General features: G+C 50.5%; 1 protein-coding gene across 1 annotated transcript; it reads right to left on the bottom strand.

Moving 5' to 3' along the window:
* Positions 1-222: 222 nt before the first annotated feature.
* Positions 223-18,380, bottom strand: Mcm5 (minichromosome maintenance complex component 5). The gene is made up of 17 exons (XM_040734840.1): positions 18,260-18,380; positions 17,998-18,172; positions 17,684-17,810; positions 17,470-17,598; positions 14,196-14,368; positions 12,754-12,909; positions 11,351-11,517; positions 9,376-9,547; positions 8,278-8,389; positions 6,576-6,719; positions 6,239-6,304; positions 5,899-6,075; positions 4,146-4,258; positions 3,895-4,023; positions 2,782-2,924; positions 1,463-1,590; positions 223-638 (listed from the first exon to the last, which is right to left on the bottom strand). Exons 2-17 carry the CDS (start codon positions 18,162-18,164, stop codon positions 537-539), a joined length of 2,205 nt encoding a protein of 734 aa, XP_040590774.1. The 5' UTR covers positions 18,165-18,172; positions 18,260-18,380; the 3' UTR covers positions 223-536.
* Positions 18,381-19,248: the final 868 nt, after the last annotated feature.

Below are 19,248 nucleotides of genomic sequence, written 5' to 3'. Positions count from 1 at the left end.
TGCTATAAATAAAACCCCAAATGTCACTGGAGTTTTCTACACTGCAGCCTACTTGGATTTTCACTGACAACCACTGTGAGACAATGTCAAACTCGTTTGCACATTAGGAAACAGACAGACAAGCCTAGTGAATAATCCAGTTCTCCCATCAGATGCCACTGGAGAAAGCTGAGTTAACCTCACACTTCACACAGAACCACTGTCACACTGGCTCCAATGCTCTTAGCAGCCAAGGACTCACTTTATTTCCTCTGAACACATGAAGAAGCTTGGCAGTCTGGCAGTCCAGGAGCCAGACCTATCTTGCAGGAGGCAGGACAGGGGCTAGGCACCTATATCAGAGCCCTCAGGCATCCAAACAGTCTTTGAGGCCAAGAGACCAAAGCGCATTCTGAGGGGCTGCAGGCGACTGCAGACAGCAGTCAGAGGCGAGGGTAAGGCAGCACACGCTCCTTCAGACAGAGGACGCAGAAGTGCAAGAAGCCAGGAGCTGGAGCAGTGGCCGCACTCAGGTCTGGGGCTGATGGGCAGTGGGCTCACTTGAGGCGGTAGAGCACCTTGCGCTGCATGCGGTGTTGGACCTCTCCCCTGCGCAGCATGAGCTGCAGCACCTTTCGGATGGCGTGCTCTGGATACTTCTGTAGGAGGGAGCAAAAGATACATACAGGGACATACCATCAAGACCCAAGGGAGCCGGCCCACGAAGCCCCTTGCTCACAGACAATTGTCAGACAAAAAGCGTCCACCTTCGTTCTCCCTTGACTTTAGAAGGGCTTATACTTCGCAATGCCTCCTGTGTGCCAGGCAAGTATAGTCCTAGGTCAACTTACACAACCAGAATTAGGAACTACTTCACAGAGGAAGAGACACGAAGAGGGTATCACTTATTTAAGGTCATATAGCAATTAAGTGAGCTAACACTTAAGTCCCTGTGACCCTAGAAACCTAACTTTCTCCAGCCCGTCTCAGAAAACGCTAATCTTCTCACCTATAGAGCAGGGCAAGTACCAGCTACTGTGTAAACTATTCCAGAAGCAAACTGAGAGGATACACAGAAAAGGAAGCCAAGGACAGAGCCAGGCCTATCCTGATTTTAAAGGGCACAGGTTCCTCCTGGCATCCAACAGCAGCATCTCCTCTGCAAGGCATCAACAGCCCTCTGCCCAGGGGTTACAGGGCTCATTCATCTGGCTCTTGGCTCCCTACCCTGTAAGGAGCCAAGCACTAAGGGAAAGAGTAAGAAATGAGAAAATGAGGTGGTGGTTTCTCCAGACCTGGCTTCTAAAATTTTCCCACTTCATGGTATATATAAATAGCCAACCCCAACTGTAGCATGTCCTAGGCTCAAACCCCCCCCCCCGCCCCAGCACCCCATCTGAACACAGAACATAGATCAAGGGAACCAGGGTGCCCTCTGTATCTTGGGTGTGGTTTACAGCCCCCAGTTTTTAGGAAGGCTCACCTGCTTGGTGAAGTCTTGAACAATGCTGTGTTCGGACACCTGGGAGCCGATGGCAAAGCGGCGCTTGAGCTGCTTCTCGATGCGGCTCAGCATCTCTTGGTCCTCCTGGGTAGTGAAGCCCTCCGCCCCTGTGAGTGCAATAGGGAACCGCGTGCTAGAAACCCCAGTTCAACCATACTGGAAGGGCCAGAGAAACGGCAGCCTCTTAAGTAGAATGGCCTGAACCAGGCCCAGAGAGGAAAATAAGGACAGAACACTGCAGGAAAGTGAGAACTACGAAATACAGGCAGAGGGGAATTGCAACATAGGCCATCCAACAGGCCCAGCACCAGGTGGCAGAGACAAAGCCATCACTATAACCGAGAGCCAGGTACCATGAGGTCCTATGAGCCACACATACTGAGGCAACAGGAATAGCTACAGAAAAGGCTCTGATAGAAGCAACATTTTATTTGAGGAAAGGTCTCATTGTATAGCCCTGGATGGTCCCAAACCTCAAAAGACATCTTCCTGCCTCTGTACCACCATGCCAGGTGGAGGTACAAGTTATGAGCTACAGAGCGGGAAGGCAAAGCCTTCCAAACTGGATTCAAATCTGGGAGGAGGCGCCACTCATGAGAAGTCTTGGGTAAGGGAGAAGCTTACAGTCTTCACCAGATGGGAGGGGATCATTCCTTTTCCAGCACACTGGCCCAGCTGTCCCCACGCTCCACCCCATCCCTACCTATACCTCCCTCCCTCCTCACCGTATCCCACCAAGAAAGGGAAGGAAGCCTATGAAATGGGTAGGACAGGGATGTGGAGAACTGCTTGCTTACGGCTCTGGCACCTAGATAGTGACTGGCAATGCTAAACCAGAATCCCTGTCAGACTAGGGTGACGCTAACTCTGAAGAGGCTGAGTGGCTGAAAGCAGGCAGTAGATATTAGGACTCGGGGGCCAAAGGCCTATACTCCACTAAGAGTGGTGACCAAGGCACCACAGAAACTGTCAGTTGCATCTCCACAATGGGAAGAAACAACCTGGTAACAACCTGGTATCCCAGATATGGCTGTCAAGAAAAATGAGACCATGGACTGGGAAACTACAATTCTGAGCTCAACACAGGAGAAAGAGACAGCCATTCTTCACCAGTGACAGGCCTACAAGTAAGTAGTTTTAATGAACAGGCTCAAGAGAAGCTCCCACAATAGTGAAAAGGGCCAAGGGAGAAGTGGGGACAAGGCTGTATCAACAGCATATCTAGGCAGCACCCTGCAGGCCACCAGCTAACTAAATCTCTACCCTAGGGTCAAGACTACAGCCCAGCACCGACTCACCTGACAGATTGCCAGACAGAGCAGCATCCAGTGTGGACACCTGGAACAACCTCAGTGCCTCCTCAACATCGGCCTCGGTGGCAAAGGGTTGCAGCTTCATCTTACTAAGGGCCTCAGCGATGCGCACAATAGCCTCCAGCTGCCTGTTGGAACAAGAGTACTCAAAGGCCCCAGCCCACTTTCCCTCCCCTGACCCTCCAGGAAGGAGCATGGCCAAGGCAGTTACCACCCCCATTATGCATTGCCTTATATTCTTAGTACTGAAACCCAACTTTTATTCCCACGCATGCTGCCTAATAAAGGATATTTCCTGCCTCTTTGGAAAAGGTGTCTGTGTGACCACGTTGTGGCCAGTGGGCTCTAAAATTCACGCACCATATGAAAATGTCAGAAGTATCCTTAAAAAAGCATGTCCTTGGCCAGGCAGTGTTGGCACACACCTTTAATCCCAGCACTTAGGAGACAGAGGCAGGTGGATCTCTGTGAGTTCGAGGCCAGCCAGGTCTACAGAGCAAGTTCCAGGATAGGCTCCAACGTTATAGAGAAACCCTGTCTCAAAAAACAAGCAAACAAACACATCCTCCTGCTGCCTCTCTTGATGCCCAAATGTGGAAAAGATGGCTGGAACTTCTAGATCCATGAGGGTGAAAGGTTGGCAATGATGGACAGCTCTGAAAAACTACCTATTCCCCAAAGTTTCAAAAAGAAAATAAACTTCCAACTTAAGCTACTATCTTTGGGTTTCTTAACATACAACCAAATCTACTTCTAACTAATCACTGCTAGAGAGGCAGGATTCTGCTTAGGTAGGCCTCAGCTCTTACTCAGTATGTTGTCTATAAATGCACTACCCTAACGACCTAAGTATGAAGAAAAGTTTGAGACCCAGTGAAGATCCATTTCCTAGTAGTTACATAGTTGGCCAGAAGCTACCAGAGAGGGAAGCCAGGCAAACTATACAAGTGAGCCCACCCAGCATACTCAAACGCACCAAGACATAATTAAGAGGCCAGAGCAGTCCCAGAGGCCCCCTTGCCCAACCCCCCTGGGCCTGCATTAAGGGCAGCAGTGGTCAACCGGCACCAGTCCGTGAGATGAGGCCCCCTTGCTCACCGCACAGTGATAGGGATGCTGGAACGGCGATCGCTGTCCCTCTCATGCTGACGGGCCCCACTCCGCATGATGATATAGCGGTTCTTCAGTTTCTCTGCTGCCTCTGCAGACAGTCGAGGGCCACACCTCCTACGGATTGCAGAGTGAACTAGTGACGCCAGGAAGGAATCTCAGTTGCCCACCCTGTCCCCAGGCCTCTATTTGGTTTACAGACATGAATGTCACCCAAAAGGGTCTTCTCTAGCACTCACGCTCGGCAGTAGGCAATGAACTTCTTCATCTTGGCTAGTTCGATCTCACCCTCCACAGCCTGCGTCTGTGTCAGCGCACTCACATGTAGAGTGATCACATGTTTGGCCAGCATCTAAGGAACAGAGGGAACACTAGGTCAGTGCAGACAGGAAGAGCAATGATGTTACATAAGTGCTTCTGCTCCAGTCCCTATGGACTGTCTACTACTTAAGGATGGACACAGAGCTGGGCGGTGAGTTTAAGGCTAGAGTGGTCCACAGAGTGAGTTCAAGGACAACACACAGAAACCCTGTGTTGGTGGACACTAGACCAATCCAAGCCAGCCAGAGTCCATCCTGGGACTTCTACTAGAACTACTGGAAAAGGCTTCTTCCGAAGAGGAAGACAGTTAAATTAGCAGCTAACAAGATTATATATATAATTGTTTTTGGTTTTACGAGACAGGGTTTTCTCTGTATTGTTTTGGAGGCTGTCGGTCCAGCCTGGCCTCGAACTCACAGAGATCCGCCTGCCTCTGCCTCCCGAGTGCTGGGATTAAAGGCGTGCGCCACCACCGCCAGGCACTAAATATATTTTATTGGTTCTATTGATATTAAGAATTGAGCCAGGACCTCTTACATGCTAAGGAGTCACTCTGCCATTGAGCAAAATCCCCAGCTCCTTTTTATCTTACTTATTTTGAGTTGCCCAACCTGGACTTGAACTTGCAATTCTCCTGTCTCAGCCTCCACCGAAAGTACAGGCCTGTGCCCCTAAGTCTGCCCAATCTTTATCATCTGTGGTGATTTCAAAGAAAATGGCCTCCAAAGAGAGTGGCACTATTAGCAGGTGTGGCTTTATTGGAAGCAGTGTGTCACTATGAAGGCTCTGAGTTCTCATAAATGCTCAAGCCACGCCCAGTGTCTCAGACCATTTCCTGTTGCCTGTGAGTCAAGATGTAGAACTCTTAGCTCCTTCTCCAGCACAGCTGCCTGAACGTTGCCTTGCTTCCCATCATTGAAGGAGGGATTTAAAGGAGTCCACAAGACCCAAGATAAATGATAAACAGGTACTGTTAGGGAAGCACTTACACAAATAGTAAATAACCACTGTGGTCTTCCTGCTCCAGAAAATACAGTCTCTGCCCTTCCGATGCTCTCACCACAACCCAAGAGTGAGGCAGTCCCTCCTCTTCCTTATAAGGGGTCACACTGCACACCTGAAGCCATGCCCCTAGGATGTGGCCACGAACTCAAGTTCACTGGCAAAGCAAGATGCCACTACATTTCCCCTTTTTGTGTAAGTAAGGGTCTAAAGCTTGATACTAACCCTATATATAATATACTTGATACTAACCCTATATATAATGATAACAAATAACAAGTATAGTCCAGAAGACGATTGCTGTCCTATCCTGCAAAGTCTATAAGCGACAATTAAATGTCTTCCTTTGTAAGAGTTGCCATGGTCTGAGAATGAAGCAGAAACAACCCACTCCACCTGTGCACTAACCCTACGGCCTTACCAAATCCCATGACTATTTTCTTTGAGAAACCGACTAACAAGGGCGAGGAGCGAAGCTAAAAGTCACAAAGCATCCCTCTCAGGGCATAAGTAGGACAAGGTCACAGGACTCCAGGTCCCAAGTCAATATCATTTCATGTGCTTTCCACTCACAACCTACCGGAGCATCAGCAGTTCCCTGGCAAAATCTGGTATAGCCTCAGGACCACGAACCCACCTGGAGCCACCCGCCCAGCCCCTAAAACATACCATGTCCCTTTCCTCGTTGTGTTCATCCTTGACAATGAAGATCATGTCAAATCGGGACAAGATGGTAGGCATGAAATCAATATTATCCTCCCCTTTGGTCTCGTCCCATCGGCCAAACACTGAGTTGGCTGCAGCCAGAACAGAGCAGCGAGAGTTCAAGGTGGTAGTGATCCCAGCCTGGGGAGGAGGTGGAAATAAAGGAAGGAGATAATCAAATATTTGGGACACCAAATACATGGCGTGCACGTGTGTTCCAAACCTGCTGCTGCCAGCACAGTCCTAGGCAAACAGAACTTGGAAGAAGACAGCTGGACTGATGAAGGATGGAAGGGCCACTCACTTTGGCAATGGAGATAGTCTGCTGCTCCATGGCTTCGTGGATTGCCACACGGTCATCTTCCCGCATCTGCATTGGAAAGACATGTCTATCAGAATCCTCACCCAGGCAGGGGAGAGCGGCAGGAGAATAACTAGGAGCTGCTAGACTTCAAGTCAATGGCAGACAACAAGAGCTTGGCTTTCACTCTCCCCAATTTCCAGAGTATCTCAGAGATCCTAACTTATACTAAGCTACGCAGAGTGATGGGCACAAGAACTATATGCAAGTCTCTCAGAAGTGGTGTGTGCTTTCACACCTGAGGCCACACACCCCTAAACCTGTAACTAAAAACACTCACCTTGTCAAACTCATCAATACAGACAACGCCACCATCGGCCAGAACCATGGCTCCACCTTCCATGATGAAGTTTCGGGAGGAGGGGTCCCGTGTCACTGAGGCGGTCAAGCCTGCAGCACTGCTGCCTTTTCCAGATGTGTACACCTTGGGAAAGAGGAGAGGTGTCAGCACCTAGTGCTAGCTCCAAAGGCCAAGAGCCCAGAGGGCTGTGACTTCTCCACATCACACTGCAAAGCTGGCTGTACAGCACAAAACAAGGCCCAGCTGAGCATTCTTTCTTCTGAAAGGAAAGGGGCCATCCTGGGCCTCAGACTAGCTTAAGAGTCTCTGTGGAAGGAAAATGGCTCACCCAAGCTACAGCCCTATGACACTGAGGCCCAGAAAAAGAAGGACATATTTCAACCTGGTATCAGGAACTCCTGGTCTCTTAAGGTTGCCTCTATCCTGAGTCCATCATCTATCTGTGAAGACCTGTATGTTATGTGCTGCCAGACCCCTTGAAATACAGTACCTACTGAGATGCATGTATGTGAGGCATACTCAGATCAGACTGTACTAACAGGAATGCCAAGTACTTGTCTATAGTAGGCCTGGGGTGCAGCTTAGTGTGGTAAAGTACTTGCCTAGCATGAACAAGATTTTGGGTTCCATCTACACTGAAAAAAAAAACAGAACTATACTGAACTATAGGTTAAACAGATTATACAAGTTAATTTCACTACAAGATTTCCCAAGACAACTCAACATTTTCCGGCCATGGTATTTCTAAGGAATGGTGCAAATGTGGTAAACTGAGCACACCCCCTCTCCATCTAAAACTACCACTCTCACAGCACAGCCCACTGACCAGTCATCACACCAACCCTTACCATGATCCTCCCAGGCCCAGAGGACCTGGGTCATTAGACACACTGGCTCCAAAAAACAAAACAAAAAATCTGGAAGCCTGGCAGTGGTGGTGCACGTCTTTAATCCCAGCACTCGGGAGGCAGAGGCATGTGGATCTCTGTGAGTTCGAGGCCAGCCTGGTCTTCAAAGAGAGTTCCAGGACAGTCTCCAAAAAATAAAGAAATCCTGTCTCAAAACAAACAAATAAACAAAAAAAGACACACTGGCTCAAACCTCATTCCTTTTTTTTTTTTTTTTTTTGGTTTTTTGAGACAGGGTTTCTCTGTGGCTTTGGAGGCTGTCCTGGAACTAGCTATTGTAGACCAGGCTGGTCTCGAATCAAACCTCGTTCTTAAGTTCCCCAGCAGTGGGATCTTGAGCAAGACACTTTATTGCTCCGTTCATACCTCCAATGCATAACATGGGTGACAGCGCTCATGAGGAGACAGTTAAATGAGCAAAAACTTGGCAGGCACTTCAGGAAGCATTGGCCCTTCTTGATATCAGCTATTATCATTAGCGGTGTCATTATTTAGCAACTAGATAGGTTGACGTTCAGGAGTCTAGGCTTTCAAGTCCACGCAACTACTGCCAGGCTGAAGCAAACCTGACTCAGTCCAGTGCTTTTACCACCCAGCCCTAACCTACACACACCTGTTGTCCCTTGCTTCTCACACCTGCTCTGCCTCCTCAACAGTCAAGATGAACGAAGAAGAGGTTCTGGTTGAACAAGATCCATGGATATCCAGCAACTGTAGCTTTCTTCCCTGCTGGGACGACCAAACCAAGGAGAAAGTTGTCCCCAGACACTTACCCCAATGGGAGAGCACTTCTCCACAAACTTCAGAAGCTGCGACTTGGCTGTGCCAGGGTCCCCCAACATCAGCAGGTTGATGTCACCTCGGCGAGTGAGTCCATCAGGGAGCCTAGACACAACAAGGAGGTAGAAGACAGAGTAAGAGTCTATCTGAGGGCTGTCCTTGAACTCACCCTCCCTAAGGGTCTTAGAACAGGTGGGAATGAGTTTGGCCCAGAAAATGTTCACACCCAGTTCTGTGCTTCCAAGCCTAACACTGGAGGGCAAGGGTTATTTCCAGGTAGAGAGGTAGGGGAACTGGCACTGAGGGATGTGCATCTGCACGCACTCCTCTCAGCTTTGGGTGGAGGAACACCTGAGGGCTGTGCACACGCAGAGAAGAGCCACAGGGCAGGATCCAGCCCAGCCTGAGATCTGGAGCAAATCCCTTCATTCTCTGTGCCCATTTCCTCATCTATGAAATGGACACAAAGCAACAGCCTTATAGACTGATAAGACAGGTCTGGGTCAAGACTCATTAAATGTAAGAATGCTTGGAACATACAAAAAGTGCATTCAAACAGTAGCCATTGTGGTACTATTTGTAGCTCTATTATTTTTAGAGTTCCAAAAGGACACAGGAAGCAAGAGTGGTGGACCACACCTGTAATCTTAGAATCTGGGAGACTAGGTCAGGAGGATGAGTTTCAAGGGCAGTCTGACTATATAATGTGGAAAGAAAAACATTTGTTTCAAAGAAGAAAACCCAAAACAAAAGAAAGAGAAGGATATATGACACCTTCCAAGAGTCATGTGTCTCACATGTCTCATTTATGCATAGAAACTATGTTTCACGGCGGTATCTCTCACTCAAGGATATATGACACCTTCCAAGAGTCATGTGTCTCACATGTCTCATTTATGCATAGAAACTATGTTTCACGGCGGTATCTCTCACTCAAGGTCACAGTCGAGAGCAGACATCAACTCCTTGGCCCTAACCCACTGTACTCCCCATGCCAGCATGCTGAGGGACCTGGGAGCACTGGGTCCTCAACAGAGATGTCCTCCTGCAGCAGCCTTGTCACACACTCTCCTCCCAGGCAGGCCCCTCACCTCTTCCGGGAGCCCCCAAAGAGCAGGCAGGCTATAGCCTTCTTCATATCCATACCCCCAAAGATGGAGGGGGAAATGCTCTTGGAGATGAGCTCATAGATGTTGGGGAGAGCAGCCAGGCGACGGAATTCCTCCTCTTCCTGTGGGCTGACAGACCCAGCAAAGCTACGGCCTAGGACAGACAGTGCACAAGTGAGCAAAAGGATCTCCTCCAGCCTACTGCTGGGTCTAGCCCTAGATCAGGAACCTCCTCAACCTCAACACACAACCCGCAGCACCAGGAGGGCAGTCTCACTCAGGAAAGTTAGGGCACAGGGCTATCCCAGCCTTCCAAATCTCAAGGGTCCAGTGAAGAAGAGAAGGTTCCAAACAATCAGAAGGCCAGATCATGGTTGGGTAGTGGTGGCACATGCCTTTAATCCCAGCACCAGCCTGGTCTACAGTGTAAGTTCCAGGACAACCATGGATACACAGAGAAACCGTCTTAAAAGAAAAAGCACGGGCCGGGCATTGGTGGCACATGCCTTTAATCCCAGCACTCAGGAGGCAAGGCAGGCGAGCTCTATGAGTTCAAGGCCAGCCTGGTCTACAAGAGCTAGTTCCAGGACAGCCTCCAAAACAATACAGAGGAAATCCTATCTCGGGAAAAAAAAAAAGAAAAAAGAAAAAGCACAGGCCGGGAGTTGGTGGTGCACGCCTTTAATCCCAGCACTCGGGAGGCAGAGGCAGGCAGAGCTCTGTGAGTTCAAGACCAGCCTGGTCTACCAAGAGAGTTCCAGGACAGCCTCCAAAGCCACAGAGAAACCCCCGTCTCAAAAAAATTTTTAAAATTAAAAAAAAAAACAAAACAGGCCAAATCAGATGGCCCCTGGGGACCACTGGCAAACCTCTCATAATGCAGATCGAGTAGAGAGTCAATGCAATTGGTTGGTCACAACAGGATGGCTCATGTCAACTGCTAAGGAATGGAGAAAGTAGGACCAAGTGGACTCAGAGAAGCAGGGGGCTTGGAAGAGCAACCTAGGAGAAACAATGAGACTCAGACCAGGGTAACAAGTGGACATTCCTGGGCCTGAAGGTAGACAGCCTAAAGCAAGCTAGTAGATGAGGTGGCAGGATTAAAAAAGCGGGAGGGGGCTGAAGAGGATCTGGAGGGTTTGCTGAACAACTGAAAGGGAGGGAAGGCTGCAGAGGAACCAATTTCAGAAGGTGGAAAATAAAAGTGCTTGGCTATGGGATATCAAGTCAAGAAGAATTACGTCTGGAATATGTCTAGAGGAACAGGTGGCTTTTCCAGTTTTAACCCAGGGAGTTTCTACCAACATAGTATCTGGACACAGTACTTAGAACTCCATCACTCTAGCCCAGACATGACCCTCACTGCCCCTGGGTGTGAGCATGAGCTCTCCACTCCATGAGAGTGAGACTGGAGGCTATTTACCTGGCCCTGCCTGCCATTCAACCCAACTTCCACTGGAGATCAGTTACTTCCACCCCATACTAGGCCTGAGTTCCCACCAGCTCTCCTCTATGCTTGAAAGACCCTTCTCCTCCACATCTCCATCCTTCAAAGCCAGTGCTGACAGCCCTGATGCAGGAAGCCTTCAGACCACACTCTAGCTCCTTTTCAATACCTCGATGGAATCAAGTAGTTCAGTGTCAGATGCCTGTTCCTCAGGGCTCTCTTCAACTAGATCCTGACTGCTCAACCCTCATTCACTTCTTTCCTCTCCAGCACTGAGATACAGCACAGCACACACAGAATACACTGCATTGAGTCATGCAACTCAAACACACATTTAGGCAACAAACTTAGAGCAGGAGCTACAACTATACCAATAAATAGGTGGACATTTTGGGAGAACAAATTTTTGCTTACTGTAGAAATAAACACATAGCTCAGTGGTATGCACAAGGTTCTGGGTTTGAGTCCTACCATGAAAAAAAGCCCATCCTAATGTTTTGAGCAACTCACCAGAGCCATCTGTGTCCACCTGGATGCCCAGGACTCGGATATAGGAGCTCCGGATGCCCACACCCACCCTGTCCCGGCCCTTGCTGGAATTCAAGCCAAACTTCTTGATGGAATAGATGCCCATGATGGTGACTCTGTTCCCAGGAACAACCTTGTCACACAGGTACCTGAGAAGAGTGCAAAAAAAGCAAGTGGGTGAGTGACAGTGTAGTTAGCTTAGCATTTCTACCCCAAGCATCAAGTTGGCTCCATCCTCACAGGGCCTAGAGGAAGGGGACCTTTCCCTCCTCCTGCTACCCATGTGTCTGGTTGGCAAATACAGTGTTTGTGACGCTGAGCTGACTTTCACTGAACCCAGGATGTCATGCGTTGTGCTGGTAGAACCCAGACTTCAGAAGTCCTAGTTCCATTTTATCTGCAGCCAGGCTCAATTTCACCTCCTGAGGAGATGCTTTCTCCCCACACCCTCCCAGACTCCTTGCAAGGACCACTCTCAGTTTCTGCCTGACACACTCCCTGAACTCAACTAAATTAATCTGCCTCTAGGTTTTTAGTCACCTCTTTCAAAAATATGGTAAATGACTACAAGTCTTTACATTTCCCCAGAACCGCTATGGCTTAAAGGACAGAGAGTAGCTGTGTAAGCTCAGAGAAGTCACTGTGTCTCTCAGACGATACGTAACCTGACTTGTCAACTGTTGGCCAGGGCTATACACAGAGATACCCTTCTCAAAGGAAAACAAAACAAAAACCAAAGAAACACAAAGGTGCTACTACACTACCAAATAACAGCTTCCCAGGACTGTTTTTGCTGCCCATGTTGTCCTATTAGCCTCCTACACATTCCACACCTTAATTCTCAAGCCTTCTGGATGCTCAGAGAATATTCGAATACACTATACTCAGTTAAGGAATTGTGTTAAACTCTTGGCATTCATTTCCATGCAGTCTGACATAGTTCAGACCCCCATTTTACTGATGAAAAAGCACTCTGAGGTTTGGGGTGTAGCTTTCCCAAGATTCTGAGTCTGTACATCCCTGCCAGTGATAAAGCTCCCCAGAGAGCTTTACATCTGCACTTGGCCTCAGCTGTAAGAGCCTAGGGTAAGAACTCAGGGACCTGTAAGCCTTTACCCCAGGTCACTACTCAATAGGAAGCCTGGGCAGGACAGCAGGCTGAATAGGAGCTAGCATTCCTACTGTGTCCTGCTGTGTGCTGAAGGGCACAGTCCTCAGTTTCGCTCACAAAGTCATCTGACCTGTCCAGTTGCAGTTCCACGTGAAATATGGGTAGAAGTGCCTTGTGGACTATGGGAGACAAGAGATGACAAGGTCATCCTGCACTCTGCTCCAGATGCCACACCTGAGTGGCAGGTACAATGACCCACAGCCCCGCCACTCACCTGTCGCAGTAGAGCTGCATATGCCTGGGCATCTCTCCATGAGGCACCGCATCAGGCAGCTCCTGCAGCTTCAGCGTCTGGAAGTCCACGCACTTGCACTTGTCAGGCATGATGAAGTAGGGGTCCAAGGGGCACTTTGGGCGCCCAGCCTGATCCCTGGGCAGGGGAAGAAGCAGTCACCAGAGGTACCCAGAAAACCCAAAGGCAGGGCTCATCCATTCAAAGAAGTCAGTCTTGAGATGCGGCAGCAATATAAGGCCAAGCTGGGATAAGTTTGGGAAAAGGCCTGGAAGGATAGTTTCCATGATGGCAGGATGCTACATCCAAAGCCAGAACTTCAGGAATCTTGGCTTCTCTATGGCACATTGAGGTGGCAGTCGCACTATAGCTTCCTCATGAGGCCTCTGTCCATACCATCAAATCCCTTACTAAGCTCTATCCACAGCCCTGGATCTTTTCAGTGAGATGTTACCACCTCTAGACCATTCTGAGGGTAAGCCACCTCAGCATATGGAGAAGAGACACAGCAGCGCACCCCGAGTCCCTGGTCTATAAAGCTAAGTTCCCGTCAGGGTGAAACTATCTGCAGAGTCTCATGGCATGCAGCAAGAATAGCTGTGAGGAGTGATGTGTGTGCACCAAATGCAAACATGGGATGAGGAAGGCATCTTTGGTGAGAGGACATACAAGGAGCCTGAAGTAACAAAATGGCAGCCTGAGGGAAGACCATTTAGGCAGAGAAGGCAAGTTCGTTGCCCCCCTGCTCCCGGACAGGGAATAGCCTGAGGAGCAGTGAAGGCGGGACACGGGGAGAGGGAAGAACGGCCCTGGCTATGGGTGAGGGGGGCAACAGCCTAGGACAAGGCAGTGTGCCTCAAGCAATGTGGGAGCTGAGAAGAAACCAGAAGAGAAGCCGAAAGCGCCTAGCATGCAAGTAGGGTTCATTCTATGGGAGTCAGCAAGCATTCCCTGTTAGGAACCACAGGGAAACAATACGCTAAAAATCAAGTAGTACAGCCATGTTCTCAGGAGGTACCGTGGGCACACTGGGTCTAGCCTAGCAAGCCAGTTTGCTTTAGAAGATTCCAGACAAGCAGGATAATAGTGGCGCCCACCACCCAAAACTCAGGAGGCAAATGCAGATTTCTGGGTTAAAGGCCAGCCTGACCTACAGGGCAAGCTGCAGAATAACACAGAGAACCCCCACACACAAGACTCCATAAACTCGGTTTCCCTGGGCTGTTTCCTCCACAACCTTGGGTGGTCACTCACGTGGGGCAATCACATGAAGGAACACCATGTCTGGCCCAGTGTGGTGCTACTCAGCCCTTCACAGAAGGCCTGTAACAAGCAGTTACAGGAAGCACTTGCCGGGTTGTCGGCTTTCTCGAGCTGAAATGATTTAGGTCACTTCCCCCAGTCCCTCCTGGCTATGCACTCACATATTGCACTTCCTGGGAAGGGCATAGCCCTCTAGACCCGGGCGCATGGCAATATTGGTGAGGGTATTGTGGCAGCTGCGGCACTGAATGGAAATGCGGGTGGCTTTGGCACGAACGGCAGAAGCTGAGATGATGATGCCAGGGATCTTCACCAGGTGTGACATCATGTCTGACTGTAACAGAGACACAGGGAGGTTTGAAGTTATAACAATCAGGAAACAACAGAAGGTGCAGAGGAATGACAAGGACAAGATCTGGAGGTGACAGCGCCATGGCTCATAGTTTAGCTCAGACTTTCCAGAGCACCCAGCTAATGTCAGGCTACCTGGACACCAGGGTCGGGAGCCTCAGGCACAGGCCCCCATTCTCAGGAGCCTTGCAGAATGAAGACAGGGGCTGGGGAAACAAAGTAAACATGAAACCCATTCTCTGACAAAACCAGAAGGCCCAAACCCCAGCACTGACAGTAATTTCCTATGTTATACCACAGAGAACAGAGATGGGGCAGAGGCCCACCCAGGTTCTAGTTCAAGGTCTGTCACCTCTGCAACACTATTTTTTTGTCCCGTACTTTCTCCCTCTCCCCCCGCACCCCGTTTCTCTGTGTACTTTTGGAGCCTGTCCTGGGACCTGTCACTGTGTAGACTAGGCTAGCCTCAAACTCATAAAAAGATCCACCTGCCTCTGCCTTCCAAGTATAAAGGTGTCTCATCATGTTATCAAATCAAGAAACCAGGTTCAGCTACCCATCCTAAAGTAGCCAATTAAAATAGCCAAATTAATAGTAAAAAAAAACAGAAAAGAGGTTTATCTAATAAGACCACACTGCGAAGAGGAAGAGTGGAACCCTGTCTCCTAAAAGAGATGGGTTTAAACAGAGCCAGAGATGTGTCTCCTTAAGCAGTCTTGACTGATCAGGTTCTGGTCCCACCTGTCACTGACCCATCACTGTTTCTGTAATGTAAACTTCTTTCCTGCAGAGTTTCCACTGCTGGTACACATCTTTTCTAAGGAAATTCCACCTTCCTGGGGTCCATTGTTTTAATAGTCTGATAGGTCAGGTGCCTCTTAGAATGCATTCATTTCTGCTGGGCCATTTCGTTATACTTTTAAAAAACGATTCCTTGAGATGGGCATAGTGGCACACACTTTTGATCTCATCACCTGGGAAACAAAGGCAGGTAGATCTCTGTGCATTCAAGCCAGATTGGTCTACCTAGTTGAGTTCCATGACAGCCAGAGCTACATAGAATGAAACCCAATCTCAAAAAAAAAAAAAAAAAAAAAGAAATCCTTACTTCCATGAATGTGTGCGTGTGCACACGCGTGTGTGTGTGTGTGTGTGTGTACGCGCACACACACGCACGCACACACATACATATTATGGTAACAGTTTCAGAAGAAATGACATTATGATCAGACTTATTTCAAGGGCTCCGTGACCCCCAGGAGGCAGAGGATGGCAGATCTCAATACCAGCCTGGTCTACAGAGTTAGTTCCAGAACAGCCAGGAGCCAGGACTACACAAGGAAACCCTGTGATCTTACACAACAACAACAAAAAAGAGTTCCACCGCCTTCTAGAGACAAAAAGAAAGATCAGCCTAATCACTAAGCTGGATGACAACTACCAAGGGACTCTCATTCTGTTCTTTTTAGATGCTATTGTCTTTACTATCTACAGTGAGACATTATCACGTTCTGTTGCTTTCTGTGCCAGCCTCACCAGAGTCTACAGGACTGGGACAATCTCCCCACCACTTCTCCCCCCTCAGGGCATCTCGGGCTAGATGAAGAGAACAGACACATGCATAAAACTGAGGCTCTTAGACTATGGAGAGGCTGCGAGGATGCCAGTGACAGGATGTTGCACAAAGCACCAGCAACATCCATCAGCATCTCTGCTCAGTTATGTCAAACCGGAAGGCAACCCCCAGGTTCCAGGTAATACGGGTGTGCATCAATGCAGCTGAGCAGACACGTCTACAAGGTCCCACATCCTTCTACAGGACAACCAGCCCCTCCTCTTCCATAAGCTAGTAACCAGGAAAGGAATTACATTCACAAGTGTGAGGAGGGGTGTTCTACAGTAAGACTTAAGATCGATAACAGCTTAATACAACACCTGTTCCTTCTTGAAACACAAGCTATGAAATCTGAATCTAAGAGGACACATCCAATGATATCAAGGACTCCTGGTTTATTGTATTAAATATGTAAGGAACCCCCTTTTAAAAGCACAAACTGGGGCGGGGCTCACGGGATGGCTCAACAGGTGAAGTCACTGGCCTCCTAGACCAAGTACCTAATGTCAATCCCCAAGACTGTCCTGGTAGAAGAGAGCAGATTCCCCCGTGTTGTCTATCACACATGCATCGGCCACGTCAGGACACAACAGGAACGACTCTCCCTGCTTCCACCTCCTCCTACACTAGAAACCTTTCTTCATAGCAGCCAGACCTCCAGAAACGTGGGGTCTAGGGCCGGAGTTCCAGAGTGCTTTGCCCAGGTCTAATCCCCAGCCTCATAAAAAGATATAGAGGTACCTGCTTGCCTCCAAGCCTGAGTACCCAAGTTCAGTCCCAGGAACTCCAGATGTGGAAGAAGAGGTTTGGACTCCCATGTTATCCTCCGCTCTCCACACTCAAGCTCAGGGGGCTCCGGTTGCACAGCGTTCTTCCCATTCCTCCAAACAGGCTACCACTGTCACCCCAGAGCCTCTGTGCCTGCTGCTGGTGGAATGCCCTCCAGGCTACACTGTCTTCAGCTCCAGTATTACCTTCGTCAACTCTCCATCCCTCTTAGCCATGGCCATTTCTTTTGGTCTTTTTTGTTCGTGTTTGGAGACAAGGTCTCACTATGTAGACCGAGCTGACCTCAGACATCTGCCTGCCTCTGCCTCCCAGTTACAGCTGGGTTTTGTTTTCCAAGACAGGGTTTCTCTGTGTAGCCCCGGCTGTCCTGGAACTCACTCTGTGGACCAGGCTAGCCTTGAAATCACAGAGATCCTCCTGTCTATGTCTCTGCCTCCAAGTGCTGGAATTAAAGGCAAGAGCCACCACCGCCTGGCTACGGATGGTGTTTACTGTTCTTCAGTCTCCACGACGGCTAGGAAGTCACTGCTCTTTCTCCCAGATTCAACTCAGCCTTCCCACAGGACACCGACCTGAGGTAATTTTACACAGAAGGACACAGGCTCACTTTAAGTCAAGTGTTTCACCGAGGGCCACACATCTGGAGCCCCAGGCCCTTGCACACCACACAGCAGCCATACCTTCAGAATGCGAATGCTGGATGGGCTGGCGTCTGACTTGAGCATGACCTGGATGTCCTGGAGCACCTCCTCACCCGCAGGTCGGGGCCGGGTCACCTCGTCGGCCACCTCCTTGGCAGCTTCCTCAAGCTGAAGAGGAAAAAAGGCGTACTCGGTCGGTGACGGGGACAGGGCCAGCCGGCTTTGGGGGGCCCCGGAGACGGGCGCTACTCACCAACTGCAGGTGCTCGGCTGGCTGCTTGTACAAGTAGTCTGCTAGCTCCTCGTCAAAGCTGGCCAGGTCCTCCATCTCCACCTCGATCCAGTACTCCCCCAGGTTGTAATGCCGCTTGAGTTCATCCCTGCGGTGGGCAGCGGGGGGAGGAGCGGGGAGGCTCGCTGAGCAGGGGCCGCCGGCCAGCGGCTCCCACGCAGCCCGGGGGTCACTGCGCCCGCCCCGCCCGCCCCGCCCGCCCCGCTCGGACCGTCCGGTCCTCAGCCCCGCTCGCCCCGGACCGTGCGGTCCTCAGCCCCGCCGAGCGGCCGCACCTGTACTTGAAGGTGAAGCCGGTGCGGTCGGTGCCCACTCGGTACTGCCGCAGGAACTCTTTGAAGCGCCTCTGCAGCTGCGACTTGCGGGCCTGGCCCTCGTCGGCGCCGGGGTCGCCGCCGAAGCTGTCGCTGTAGAAGATGCCGGGGTCGTCGAAGCCCGACATGACTGCACCTGGGGCGGGGGAGACAGAGCTGAGCGGCCGCCGGGTCCCCTGGGTCTCGGGCCGGGGCCGTCCAGGCCGTGCTCCCGGGCCCTCACCTCACAGCCGCGCCACACGGACACCGCGCTCCCCGGGCGGATTTCGCGGGAAAACCCTGGCGCGCGCGGCGTCTACGGCGGCCGCGGCGTCTGACGCTCCCATTGGCGCGCTCGCCCTCGCCGGCCCGCCATTGGGCCGCCCCGCGCCCGCCGCGTCCCGCCCCCCCCCGCGGACGGGCTCCCGAAATGATTGGCTGCGAGTCTCGGTGACGTCACGCGCCGCCTCCTTCCGGCCTCCATCTTGTGGAGCGGGACGTTTTGGCGCGAAAGTTGTGAGGAAGGGGGCGCCCCGCAAAGATGGCGGGGCGCGGCGCGAGCTCTGCGCGCGTCTCGGCTCTCAGACGGCCGGGCGGCCTCCGGCGCTAGCGGACTGGGTGCGCGCCAAGCTCGCGCAGGTACACAGACACCAAACACAGGGCGCGGTGAGGCCTCCTAGCGCCTGAAGCTGCACGAACCCCCCCTTAAACGGGCTGGGGAGGGCGGGGAGGGCTCGTCCGCTCGGGGCTCCCGCTGCTCGTCCAGAGCACCCTGGTTCAATTCCCAGCATCCACAAGGCAGCGCACAGACTGTCTGTAGGTACAATCCCAGAGGATCCGACACCGTCACGAAGAAGAAACACCAATGTGCACATACATATTTATATATATATATTCGTATATTGTAAATACATATTGTATATTGTTTACGTATTGTATATGTGTGTATTGTATATACATATTGTATATATGTGTATATTATATATACATACTGTATACTACTGTATACATATGGACCTATATACATACAGTGATGTCGATTCTGTATGAGAAAAATCACCCCTTTCCGAGCTACTGGAAGAAACTAGTGTGCCCAAGCGGTGTCTTCTTGCCCCGGCCCAGCAGGAGGTGCCAGAGTGCCATCCTGGGCAGCTCACCTGCCTGACAGATGCCGCCAGCAAGCCTAAGCTGCCAAAGGTGTTTTCTTTCATCCAAATTTAGGTGGTGGTGGTG

Source organism: Mesocricetus auratus, unplaced genomic scaffold, assembly GCF_017639785.1.
Source record: "Mesocricetus auratus isolate SY011 unplaced genomic scaffold, BCM_Maur_2.0 Super-Scaffold_100041, whole genome shotgun sequence".
Taxonomy (NCBI): Eukaryota; Metazoa; Chordata; class Mammalia; order Rodentia; family Cricetidae; genus Mesocricetus; species Mesocricetus auratus.
Note: the sequence above shows the minus strand (reverse complement) of the source record. Positions and strands in the feature narration are given on the sequence as shown.